The sequence below is a fragment of the Falco cherrug genome, chromosome 4 (genome assembly GCF_023634085.1).
Source record: "Falco cherrug isolate bFalChe1 chromosome 4, bFalChe1.pri, whole genome shotgun sequence".
In the NCBI taxonomy this organism is placed as follows: domain Eukaryota; kingdom Metazoa; phylum Chordata; class Aves; order Falconiformes; family Falconidae; genus Falco; species Falco cherrug.
This window is the reverse complement of record NC_073700.1, coordinates 92,137,825-92,151,165: the sequence shown is the minus strand read 5'-3', so window position 1 is coordinate 92,151,165 and position 13,341 is coordinate 92,137,825. Positions and strand designations below refer to the sequence as shown.

The following is a 13,341-nucleotide window of genomic DNA, read 5'->3' as shown; positions in this document are numbered from 1 at the left end:
ATTTCAGGTATAGAGGATCATCTCCTGAAGAAGACGTGGTGTTAAAAATTATAAGTGGATTGTCCCACTGCAAGAAAACAATCTTTTTTATAGCAAAACCCAGCAACTGAATTTTCCAGCTAGGAACTCAGTATTTCCTCTGAAGTTCACAGAATCGCAGAAGTCCTCTGCTTTCCTCCACCAGCCAATTTTCATGCTCACACAGTCGGCGCTTTTTGTTTGTTTGTTCTGTTTTAATCAAGCCATTTCAATAAAGCCATAGTACTCAATATGAAATAAGATGAGTGCAGATTACCTCCTCTCTTTGCTCTATTATGCAAGTCAGGGTTATCTATCATCCTGGCAGTGATTTAAATGATATTTTATGATTTACAATTTAGACTCAGTTTGGTTTGTCGTTTGGTTTTTTTGGGTTGGGTTTTATGGGGAGTGGGGTGGTAAATTTCACAATTATTACTGGCATGGTTAGAAACATTCACAAGGGCTCAGTTTAAGCCTTTAGGCTCACCAGCCTCAAGTTACCTGTGTAGTCAACCGGATTCCCCCAACTTTTCAACCAAAAGAGGCATAAAAACCAAAGTTAGCCTCCATGAATGTAACTTCTGTCCCACTACCTCACTGAGTTCAGTTCAGGCATAAGATTTTTAAGGCCTGAAGAAGGTCTGATTTACTGAAGTTAAGCACTATGATATTTAATCTAAAAATTAGAATATTTATATCTATAAATAAACAGAAAATTGTGAGATTGGGGAATTAAAAAAAAGTTAATCAAGGACACAAAGTTACTTTTTTTTTTTTTTAAGTTGAAAAAGACAGAAAAACAGTTCTCAACTGACCTCTTTGTCTGGTGTTAAGGTGCCTTCATCATTCTGATCTGTAAACGAAGATGTCCTGCTTCTGTTGCCAGTTGGTGGAGGGGATTTGGATGGGACCTACACAGAGATCACATATATCAATATGTGTAAGCAATAACTGTGAAGTCCAGAATTAATTATTCTGTATCATAATATACTTCAACAATTACTAACTATAACATGTCAGTGAAGCCTGATCTACAACTTCCTTTTAAAGAGAACCAGTTCCACATACTGCCCATGGCAAATTCTACCTTAGTACAAAGCCTCTAGAGCAGAACATACCATGAATCAGCCACAAGAGCATGCAATGAAACTACTTGCTTTGATTATTTCTGACCATGGTCCTCTCAAACCAGATTTGAAACTCAAGCCTCCTATACTTTAGCAACATAGTACAGTTATTACTTATTAACAACAAAAAAACTCATTTATAAAATTGAATCTAAACAAAGAAAAAGGGCAGAAGAAAATGACACATTTAACGATGTCAACATGAACTTGTTACTGTCAGCACTAAGCAACTACTTGAAGAAATTTCACAAATTCATGCTGTCTAAAGTTGTACCAAGCCACACGAACCCAACCCAAATGTAGCTTGTCAGCCTCATACTTCAAAATTCAAACAAAAAAATTTAGTTTAAATGTAATGAACATTAAAATATCAATAAGTTTTATATACAAAGAAATTAACTAGCAAGCTCTCTCATTAGGTATAATCTACAGTATAACCAGAATGAACAAAGTGTTGAAAAAAAAAAAAACCAAACAGGCAAAAAAGCTACCACAGGTCCTTCAACGCTGTTGCAGCACAATCGCTAAGGTTGCATACATAAATTCTGCCTTGCAAAATGCCTGTCTCACAAGACAAACTTGCATGTTCTAAAACATAAGTGACAGTTTGAATGAAAAAATACTACCTAATAAGACAGTTTTTCAGAGATTTAGACTCAATTACAGCCTAAATGTATGGGTGCATTTTGTAAAATATGGGTACTAACGAATTAATGCCATTATCATAAAAAGCACAAGATAATTCCAAAATCAGTCACAGTTACCAGTCTGACCAAGTGGACCCCATGTTCCCATATGAAAATACAACCCAAAAGTCAAACACCTCACCTAGTAACAAATAACCATTCATCATGGAACTCTATGTCCCGCTGAAAGATTTCACACCAGAGCTATTTCTAGGGTTTGAAAAACAAGAACAAACTATTTGTGCCAATAGCCTGTTCTCCTCCTTTTATTCTGACTTCCTAACCTAATGCCAGCAATTTTAAAGACTGCTTCTGGCCCTCGCCATACAGAAGAAAAACGGTTTCCAAACATTCTTTGCTGCTTTGCTACTGTTTAGGAGTATGAACATATTGATTCTTCACTCCCCTCAATGGTTTTAAAGTTTTCACTGCTGCATTCAGACTTCTTGTCAATTTACAGCCATTTCAATGGCACTAAACTCTGCAGCACAAATATTCATCGATCTTATGCAATGAACAGAAAGACTGAATACAACTGAAGTCGGCTAGAACAGAGGAGGTGAAACAGGGCAGCATAATTCAGCTGGAAAGGACCTACGGCCTGCCCACAATATGGGCTGACCAACAGCTACAGCATGGTATTAAGGGCACTGTCCACATGTCCCTTAAACGCTGACAGGTGTGGCGCGTTGGCCACCTCCCCAGGAAGCCTGTCCCGGGGTTTGACCACAGTCCTCAGCTGCTCCTCAGAGGTACCCAGCTTGGGTGCCCGCCTTCAAATGTGTTCAAGTATCTTAATCTGCCTTTTGCATGGTGAGGCCCAATTTAGGGGATTACATCCCACACAGTAAGGGAACACAATTACTACAGCTATAGATAATGTTTTTATCTCAGCATGCATTTATATTGTGTGGCCCTTAGCAGAGGTCTTAAAAGGCACTGGCTATGGGTTTGTTTTCAAACATAACTCAAAGCATAGGTTTTAGCTCGTCAATCCGATGTGGTCTGAAATCCTTGCTCCTTCAAGTCTTTTCCCCCAGCGCTCTCTGGGCAGGGGTACTCATGGCAAGTGAATTCCTCCCTAGCCTTGCTCTGCCTGCTGATCTCTCAGGTCCATGTTTGGACACATGCAAGGGTCTGTCTTGTCACACACTGGGCTTGCATCAAAAATATTGAGATTCTGTATCTAAGCAGACACAGTCTGGCAGATATTCACACTCCTTGCATCAGTTTTGTAAAACAATAGACCACTGTGTGCTAGAAGACTGTTTTCCACAATTTATTTATTAAAAAAAAAAAATAATCCTTTGCATCTGAATGTCATCAGTGATTTCATCACATCAACATTATCAGGCAGTTTCAGGTGAGCATCTGACATGCCGAATCTTCAGTCCTTCTTGGCAGCTATCTTACAGATGCATAGGGCCTCTTAAAGACAGGCAGTTGCCTTTTAGTACCAGATGGCCACCTGGCCAGCCACCCCCTTACCCCTATCAGCGTTGCCAGCAAGAACCTTCCTCTTGACTAAATGCCTGCAGAATTCATTGAACAAATCCTCATCAACATTTATTCACACGCCTGGAGAGTAAAGCATAACCCCAGAGACGGCAGTGCCACGAACAGCAACACACAGTGTTTTGCCTCTTGTAGATTTTTCAGTATCTGGGGTGACTGGGCACTTTGTTCCGTGAAACTTCCCAAAAGGAAGCTCAGTTAATGGCAGCTGTGGATGCTTTTGTCCCTGGGAGGCAGACATCCTTTTTGAAAGTGACTGGACTGACACCCCCAGCCTCATATTCGGAGCCCACTCACACAGTCCATCTGCTGCCCAGCCAGTGGAGAGCTGGATCTGCTGGTGGGGACTGTGTGGAGCTGGACACAATCAGGCTACTGATGGGCAAAAGCCCCCTTAACACATCTCTCAGGCTCCACCCTTCATACTTCGCTGTTATCAAACGTAGGAAACTGAGGTTCAGGGTCAGGTCTTTTGAATTTAGATTGCAGAAAACCATCATTCAAGAAATGTAGCCTTCCTGGCCCACCTCATATTCATGGCACCCACAAGGCATAAAAAGCTCTGTCTCATGGTATACTTCTCTGGCCCCCATTCTCCCTACCAGCTGGAAGCTCTAACAGAAGAGAGAGCTGCTATGTGAATAAACTCTGAGTGAAGAGCTACAGGGTAGAAATAGGTAATGCAATGTCAGATGAGGCACCATGAGTTTCTGCTCCAGTTTAGAAGCACTGGGGAGTAGGCAAACATTCCTGGAGGAATGAGTAAATCACAGGGTGACTATGAGCCATTAACATGATACAAATGAATGGATTCTTGTGCATCAGGCAAGATATCTCCACAGGGAAAGCAAGCATCATGCAAAGCCCTGGTTAGAATTCACCTGTACCATTACAGACATTTCTCATTCCTCAGGTTTGAGAATGACAAATTCTGCCTGGGATGAAGGCAGGCAAAGATTAAGCAGTTGAATGGGGGCATGGAGGTCCTACAGAAGATGACAACAACTGGAAGAAGCAAGACAAAGGCTGACAAGGCTGCCACCACTTTCAAGGAAGGTATCAAGGATGAAGGCCAAAGGAGGAAAACAGCTCTTGAAGTGCAAGGATAAATACGGTAAAAGAACATGAAATAATCCAGGACTACTTTCCAAGAAGATGATCTCAACATAAACAGTGCAGCGGCATAGTCCCTTGGTGCACTGGTAAGGCACACTGAGGAAATCACACACACTTTTTACATCTCTGCAAAGTTCCTACACAGGGAAACAAACCCCTGTCTTTCACCTCTGGCATCACCACAACGAAGTAAATGTCTATGGTATAAATGCCCTTCTTTAAACAGTCTCAACATATATGCCAGTTTTGGCACCAATGTACAAAATGACAAGAACAGCAGCTACCTTACTCTTTCTGTACTTCAAATGCTAAGTCCTAAAGAAAAAAAGAGACTTCCCAGGGTTTAGGTAAGATGTAAACATCAGCCCACAAACACAGGTAGGCATGTAACTCTCAGACAGGTTACAGTGACAAATGAGCTGTGGAAGTTTTATGGCTGAAGTCTGTTTGCATCTCGTATAAACACGGCCAACATGTGCATTTCACAGAGGAGCTGCGCAGCTCGGTTTCAGTGGGATATGGGGATGCAACAGCCACAGCAGCAATGGGCTATTTTTACGCTGTGGAAGAGTCACCATTTGCTTGGCTGTGCTCTGTGCACTGACTGACCTTTCAAACACGTCAGTGCAACCTCCGCTCACTTCTTTATCAAAAACACTGTCACTTCCATGGGGGCCTGCTGGCACCATCCATCCCAACCTATGGTACTGGTTACACTTTGGCTTTCCTGCAGGCCGTGACTGCCAAAATCACACCCCTTAGTCCCCAGCAAAAGGCTTTGCATCCAGCCACATCTAGGTTCTGTTCCCCCTGGCTATGGGGCCACTGGCGCAGAGAGGAGACGGCGACAGGGCTGGGCTCTGGGCTGCAGGGACGGTGCCTGCCATGACCTGAGAGAGGAACAGCCTTGTGCATGGCCACCAAGGGCAGGGACAGCCCCCCCGGGCCTCCTGGGCACAGGGGCTGCCTCGGGGCCGGCACCCCAGAGCCCTTCCTCCCAAGGGTGCTGGGTGGGGGTGGGGCTGCGCATGGGGCAATGTGTCACCCCCCGTGTTACCCCATGTCACAGTGCCGTCACACGGCAACGCGCTGTCACAGTGCCCCGGGGGAGTATAAAAGGGGCATCGTCCCGTGTCGCCCTGCCAGAGCTGGCCTGGCACCGGCCTGAAGACACCCGAGAGGGAGCCCTCGAGGGAATCATGGAATTCCCTGGGGGCTGAGGGAGGGAGCCTGGAGCCTGGACGAGGCTGCTGGAGCTTCTCCGCTGCAAGGGCAGCTCCCGGCAGGGCCACGGCCAAAGCCCATCCGATGGGTGGAAATGTTGTTTCAGCCTTTGGGGACAGACAGCAGCCCCTCAGGAGAGGAGAAGAACCACCCACCCCTGGGGGTGCCCGAGGCTGTCGGGCCTTCTCAGCTGGACAGCGGTGGCAACACCACGGGAACGCCTTCTTGAGGAGCGCCGCAGGGCTCGCCGTCCTCATCCCCGTGGAGCCAGGGGCAGCAGCCGTAAGAAACAAGATGCAGCGGTATTGCCAGGGGTCCCGGAGCTTTGGAGCACCCACTGGTGTCCCATCAGGTGCCAGCAGGAGTCTTGCCCCCTGAGTAGCTCGGGCCGGGGGCATTTGGTCACTCTTGGAAGCCCCTGCGATGGCTCCAGGTCAGAGGGAGAGGCTTGGCATCTCCCGGGAGGCGTGCCTGGCCCGTGGGACTAGGAGGCCGGTCCCGCTCACATGCTCAGGGAACAGCCGATCGCCAGCGCTGCCTGGGGTCAGGAAGGAATTTTCCCCCGGGGCACATTGGCACTGGCCCCCGGGGGTTTTTCGCCTTCCTCTGCAGCACTGAGCGCGACCACTTGTCAGGGCTCCTCGGGTCCCTCGGGCCAGGTCATCGCCTGCTGCTGGTGCACCGCGAAGGTGGCCTCTCGTGCCCTGCAGCTGGGGGGAGGAAGGCTTTTTTTCCCCCGCGGTGGGCTACCAAGCGTCCCGCCCCGGGGGTTTTTTGCCTGCCTCTGCAGCACCGCGCAGGGCCCCTGGCCAGGGCTCCTTTGGGCCATTCTGGCTGGGTGCCCGCTGCTCGTGCTCCACGAAGGTGGCCTCATGCCCCGCATGCGGGGGGAGGAAGCTTTCGGGGCTCCCGGGGAGGGGGGCCCAGTGTGGTCCCCCCAGGAGTTGCTTGTTGTCCTCTGTCGCACCGAGCACAGCCCCTTGTCAGGGCTCCTCCGAGCCCTTTCGGCCAGGTTCTCGCCTGCTGCGCTTGCACCTCCGAGGCACCCCCGTGCCCTGGCGCTCTGGCTCTCTTGCCCATCACAAGCCTTGGCAGGAGCCAGCTCTGCTCTGCCCTCGGCTCCGTTTCCCCAGGGCTTCTCGCTTGTGCAGAACAGCCTCTGCTTGGCAGGGCTCCAGGCTCGCTGCCCCATCAGGAGCTGCCCCTTGTCAGCTCTCCCTGCCTGCAAGGCAAGCGCAGGGCAGGCACGAGGGCGCTTCCCGTGCATCCCTGGCCAAGAAGCACAGCGGCGGAGCACGTTTCCGAAGACAAAAAGTACGTTTTTGATTGGTACCTGTCATACTTTGGAAAGTAACCAAAGGTGCCACACGTTTCTTCTTCTTCTTTCATGAGGGGTTGGTCCTGATCCTCATCCCTCACGTTGTCATTCCTCAGCAAACTGGGACTCCTTTGTCTGAGTCCCTGCTGCTACTTTCTGCAGCTCCGTGCCTTTGCCAGACGGCAAGGGATGCTTTTGCAAGCTAAACTGAGGAACGCATCAGCCTGCTCCTGGCTGCACATGCGCATTGTGTCACTCCTTGTGACCACTGACTCTGAACAGATTCAGAACAACAGAAATAAAAATAATAGCCTCTTCCTGCTTGTCAATTTTGTGCTGTGTGTCCTTGGAAGTGTTTCTGGAGCTGAACCCCCCCGACTTTTCAGCGAAGCAACAGTCCCATTGGTATCTGACTCATGGAGAGTGCAGGCAGTAGAACAGCTCGCTTGGAAAGGACCTACAGCGATCATCTAGTCCCACTGCCTGACCACGCCAGGGCAGACCAAAAGTTAAAACGTGGTATTAAGGGCACTGTCCGCATGCCTCAAACGCTGACAGGCGTGGGGCATCACCTGTCTCCCCAGGAAGCCTGTCCCAGGGTCTGACCACCCTCTCACTAAAGAAATGATTCGTCATGCCAAGTCCAAACCTCCCCTGATGGATGCAGCTTTGAACCATTCCCACACACCCTGGCAGTGGGTTCCAGGGAGCAGAGCTCAGCAAGTCCCTCTCCACCTCCCTCCTCAGGCAGCTGCAGAGAGCGGTGAGGTCACCCCTCAGCCTCCTTCCTTCCAAACTAGACAAGCCCCATGTCCCCAGCCGCTCCTCAGAGGCCATGCCTTCCAGCCCCTTCACCAGCTTGGGTGCCTCCCTGGGATGCAGACAAGGACCTTCACAGCCTTTATGAATGGTGGGGCCCAGAACCGCACACAGCACTCAAGGTGAGGCTGCACCAGCGCTAAAGACAGCGGGATAACCATGTCTTGTGAGCGGCTGGCTATGCTGTGTTTGATGCACCCCCGGGTGGGGTTTGCCCCCTTGGCTGCCAGGGCAGACTGCTGACTGTTGTTGAGCCTCCTGGCAACCAGCATCACCAGACCCTTCTGCAGGGCTGCTGTCTAGCCACTCCTCTCCCAATCTACACTTGCATCAGTTGTTACTCCGGCCCAGGTGCAGGATCCGGCATTTGTTCTTGTTTAGTTTCATGCCATTGACGACTGCCCAATGCTCCACCAATCTATGTAGATTCCTCTGCAAGGCCCTCTTGTCCCTCAAGAGAGTCAATAACACCTCATGATTCTGTATCTTCAGCAAACTTGCCAAGTGTGCATTCAACTCCCACCTCCAGATCATCAATAACAATATTGAACAAAACTGCCTCTAGAATTGAGCCCTGAAGACCACCACTGGCAACTGGTCACCAGCCAGATGTAGCCCCAGTCACTGGAGCCCTCTGAGCCCTGCCCTTCAGCCACTTCTTCACCCAGCGCATTGTGTACCTGCCCATCCCACAGGTGGACAACCTATCCATAATGATGTTGTCGGGGAGCGTGCAAGAAGCCTTACTAAAATCCAGAAAAACTACATCCACCACCTTCCCTTCATCCACTAGGCAGATGACTTGATTATAGAAGGATATCAAATCAGTTAAACAGGACTTTCCCTTTATGAACCCATGATGACTGTATTGTTCTTTAAATGCCTTTTAAATAGCACCCAGTACGATCCTCTCCATAATTTTTCCAGCAACTGAGGTTAGACTAACAGCTGTGTAGTTAGCTGGTCTTCCCTCATTCTGTTATTGTAAACTCGAATAATGTTGACTGGTTTCCAGTCAGGGATGACCTCCCCAGACTCCCAAGACCTGTAGATGACTGGGGGGGTGTTAGTATTGTTAGTTATATACAGACTACTAGCATTAATAAAGACTAATGGAAAAAATACATTGAGTGTCTATATTTTTTCTTGATATCTGTTGTCAGGTGACCATCTTCATCAAGTATGATGAAGAGACACCTAGAATTGCAGTATTTTTTCTCCCTTTCAGCAGTTAGAAACTCACATGTTCTTCAGCCTGTGAGGATAGTCAATCTGACAGATGACATCAGTTCATAAGCCATTCACATGACAGAGGGAGGCCTACAAAGACCACCTCAGAAAGTGTTACAGTTTGGAAATTTTACCTCTGGATTTAATTAGTCTTAGGTCAGTAAATTTAGTTTCAGACACTACAAACCTGAGTACAAATGCAAAGTTCTAGGTCTGAAAGTGAAGATACAAATAGAGCATGAGTGAGGTCTCCCTACAACACAGTACAGGCAAGAAAAGAGCAAAAATTAATGCAAACAGAAGTCTCATAAAACCAAGAAATGTTAAAGTGATGGGAAAACTTGGTTTGAAAATGTCTCAATAGAAAGTAGCTGATAAACCATATGATGACAGAGTACCCAATAAATGAAATGCATTTTAAGGATCTGAATTCCTAATAGCGAGGTAACAAAAGTATATTCCACGCTCTCTGCAAGACTCCAGCTCCAGCACATGTTACAGCCCTCAAAACCTTTTCACTCCTTCCTCATTTACAGGACTTGTTTTCAAATGAGCTATGAGGAGCAAGCAGACTAGCCTATTTTACTTTTCAGATCAAATTTTACTTCAATTCCCCTTTAGCATTACTTGAGAGCAACTGAAGAATAAGGAACACTGCAAGAAACTATTTTACATGAAAATGAAAATAAATATCTGTTCTCATTTTCTGCTTCGTGTCAACCACTGAGTTACATGATTGACTCTGTCCCTAGTATAGCAGACTAGGTGCAAGTATCATTTATCGTAAGCACCTATATTAGGTTTCATGAAACTTGTCCATGTTAATTTTAACAGCCAAATAAAGATTGCAATATATTATGCTGTTGGGTGCACATGTGCACTCAGGGCCAAATTTATTCACAAGTCTGATTTTCAGCAAGTACCAACCCTTTAACACATGCACCGAGTATCCTGAACTAAAGGGGTTACAATATTGTGTGCAAGGTTTCACAATTTAGCTGCTGCTTATTGAAAATACTAAGTTCTGCAGCTAGATCTATTTACACTGCGCTGAAAGTTCACCACATATGCCAATTCAGGACAGCACTGTAAACTGCCACTGACAAAAATGTGCTTAATTTCACTAACTAGAGAAAACCCAGAGTTACTAACTATGAAGGGGCTTAAAATCAAACTCAACAAGCTACACAAAGATTTACAGTAGATCCATTTCCAAAAATACCACCACTATTTAACAAACGAGTGATTAAAAAAAACAACTACATAGCTGAACGTCAGCAGTTTTGAAACCATGGTCTAATACTGAGACTATGCAGTGTCAGATCTCCCCAGTGGTTCAAGTTACATTCAGATCAATCCCAAGCAACCGATTGCCTATTTATATAATTAACCCAATTATCTGCCTACAGCTTAATATCCACACGACACAGAGTTCATACCTGTTTTATTCTTTTAGAATCTAAGATGCTTAACCCAGCAAAAAGCCACAAAAGCAGACACTATCTTTCTCAGCACAGTTTTCCAATACAAACTCAACTTTTCAAAGTCCTTCTACCCAAATCTGAACTGATAGAAATTTATCCTGTTTGGACACACACATGAAATCATCACGGGGTTTTTTTGCCTGCTGTCACTTTCCAAGATACTCTGTACCTGTGTCACATCTAATGTCCATTACTGTCATTTATAAACAGTAGTTTCTGGTATCCAACAATAATTATAATTTTGTGAAAGTACACATAAGAGAAAAACAGCCAATTGAGTTATGACAAAAAAAAAAAAAAAAAAGCCTTGCTGCCAGCTTTATATGTATTTTTTCTCTACGTTTCCACAGTTAAAAAAAAAAAAAAAAAGCAAAAAAAAGGCTAAGGTAAGCGGACCAGCCGTGTGAACAATGGAAACAGAAGGAATTGAAAGAACAAATGTGTTAGTTCCATCAGAAGGTAGCCAGCCATCTCGGTGCTGGATTGCTACCCAGTGCACGGAGCCGGTCACTCCTCTAAAATCTTGTTTCATCCCGTTTCACGTTCGCGGAGTGACGTTTTTTCCACCCCCAGAAGACCCCTCTTTGCAGAGCAGCCGGCATCCCCCGAGGCCTCCGGAGGCGTTTCCAGGCCGAGAGGCGGCTCGGTAACAACAAAGCTGGCTTTCGAGCCGGCCGGCCCCGGCAGAGCCGGCCCGCGGCGGAACCCTCTGCCGCTCAGCCCCCCGCGCCCGGCCCGCTCCCGCCCGCGGTCAGCGTGACGCCGAGGCCTTCCCGGGCCCCGCGCGGCCCAGCCCCGCCGGGTGACAGGCCACCGGCGCCCGGCCGGACGCTAAGGGCCGCCCAGGGCCCCGGCCCGGCCCATGCGGTCGCCCCGCTCCCCCCAAAGCCCCGGTACCTGCGGCGGGAGGGGGGCGGCGCGTACCCCCGCCCCGCGCGGCGGCGCCTGCTCCTCGCTGATCTTCTGCTTCAGCTTCTTGAACATGGTGGCGGGAGGGAGGAGGGGGTCGGGGCCGGCGGCCAGGGGAGCGGGGTGCGGCGCCCGGCCGGCTCGGCAGCGCCTCCCGTGCGGCGGGCGAGGGGCACCGAGGGTGGCGGTGGCGGGGCTGACCTCCGCTCGCCCCGGCCCGGTGGAGCCGCCGCCGCCTCTCCTTCCTGGGTGCCCCCACCGCGGGGCAGGTGAACGCCACGGCTACCGCGCCTGCGCGGCCAACGTGGAGCCGCGGGGCGCCCCGGCCGGTACGGGGTGCGGCGAGGTACAAACCTCCCGGCGGAAGGCCGGGCGCCATTCGCCTCCCCGCCCCTTGCCGGCCCGGAGGGCGGGCGCCGCCTCGCCTCGCCTGGCTCCCTCCCGGCGGCCGCGGGGCGGGAGGCGGTACCGGCCGCCCGCCGGGAGTCATCGCGTTTCGCCACCGCTGAGGGGCAGCGAGCGCCGTCCTGCGGGCGAGGCCGCGCCGGCCGCCGCTTTGGGCTGCGTGCTGCGGAGGCTGCTCCGCGGTGGTGGCTGGATAAGCGACGATCGATAAATCCTTTTCACCTCAAGGGCGGTACGGCAAGTCAGTGCCGAGCCTTGACTCGCCGGGTCGGAGGGCTCTGCGCGCCCGCGGTGACACCAGGCCCCGGTGACAGCCGGCTGCAGCAGCCATCGCCCGCCGGGGGACGAGGCGCTCCGTGCTGGCGCTTGTGAAAGCCTCCCACTAAAAAATGCTGGGGAGCTGCTTTCTGAAACTCCCTGAAAACCTGTCGGCCGACAGGAAAGTCACGCTGTTGCCATTTAGTCCTCCCTGAAACCTCCTGCGCACTCGGGAGTCGGTAAGCCTGAGCTGTATTTACAGGTAGCGCGCCACGTCTGCCGCCGTTGCTGTTGTTATTACTCTTTAAAACCTGGGGGGAAATGTTCTTGGCCACTTAAGGTTAGAACTTATGTCTGCAGAGCCCTCGTTGGATAAGATTCGTGTGTCTGTGTGTATCTGTGTGCCTCCGTGTGTGCAGCCTGTGCCTGCAGGCGCGGAGCTGCCAGCAGCAGCTGCCACTCACCCCCAACATGGGACTATTTTGGAACTTGCTGATGCTGTATGAAGGCTAGATAGACACTCGGCTATTCTATGAAGGCTAGGTAGACATTCTGCTATTTTATTAAGGCTAGATATACGTTCTGCTGTTTGGAAGAAACGCTGAACCGTGTGGTCTCCTTGGGAGTGCCGTGCTAAGGAGGCTGTAACACAGTAATCACAAACCTCCAGAGATGTTTTCACTGAAATGCAGTCCTGTCATCTTCGAGTAATTTGTGAAAAAAAACCAAAACACTGGATAAGAAATGGATTGTTTGCTGTACACTGACTAAAATAATATCAAACCAAACCCACCACGATAAATCCACAGCAAACAAAACCACTTAGTTTTTCCTATTTTTTTTGCTACATAATAAAAAAAAAGGTAATTTTCAGCAGTCTGTTTAGCTGTAGCTAAACTGAGACTGATAGTGTTCTCTCCCCCCCCCCCCCCCCCCCCCCCCGTGTTCCCATTAAGGCTGCTGTGCATACATCAGATGACATCTACTGATTTCTAGTGAAAACAACTGTTGATTTGGAACACTTTCAAAAAAGCTCGTCTGAACCTACAAGCCATAAGTCAGATAACTATTTTAAAGATTTTTATGTTCTCTTTTCTATAGGTGGGCTTGAAACAGAGGTATAGGAAAAAGTCTCCAGGACTAAAAGGGCAAACCCCACCTGAATAGTAGTCTATGAGAAAAATGAGATAAACTGAGCAATTTCAAATAATACGCTTTTACTGCAGTCA

The 13,341-nt window shown here is 48.9% G+C and overlaps 1 protein-coding gene across 5 annotated transcripts in view; it reads right to left on the bottom strand.

Annotated features, from left to right (window-relative positions):
• The window catches only part of GOLGA4 (golgin A4), a 92,618-nt gene that overhangs the window by 60,835 nt on the left and 18,442 nt on the right, over positions 1-13,341 (bottom strand). For 3 of the 5 annotated variants that reach the window (XM_055707237.1, XM_055707238.1, XM_055707235.1), the window contains exon 2: positions 837-932. Coding sequence is in view for 3 of the 5 variants with exons in the window: in XM_055707235.1 (XP_055563210.1) it covers positions 837-932 (96 nt within the window). In the remaining 2 variants the exon portion in view is untranslated. Of the gene's footprint in view, positions 1-836; positions 933-11,437; positions 11,748-13,341 lie in introns of those variants that run through there. The other 2 variants (XM_055707234.1, XM_055707236.1) reach the window with 1 other exon arrangement.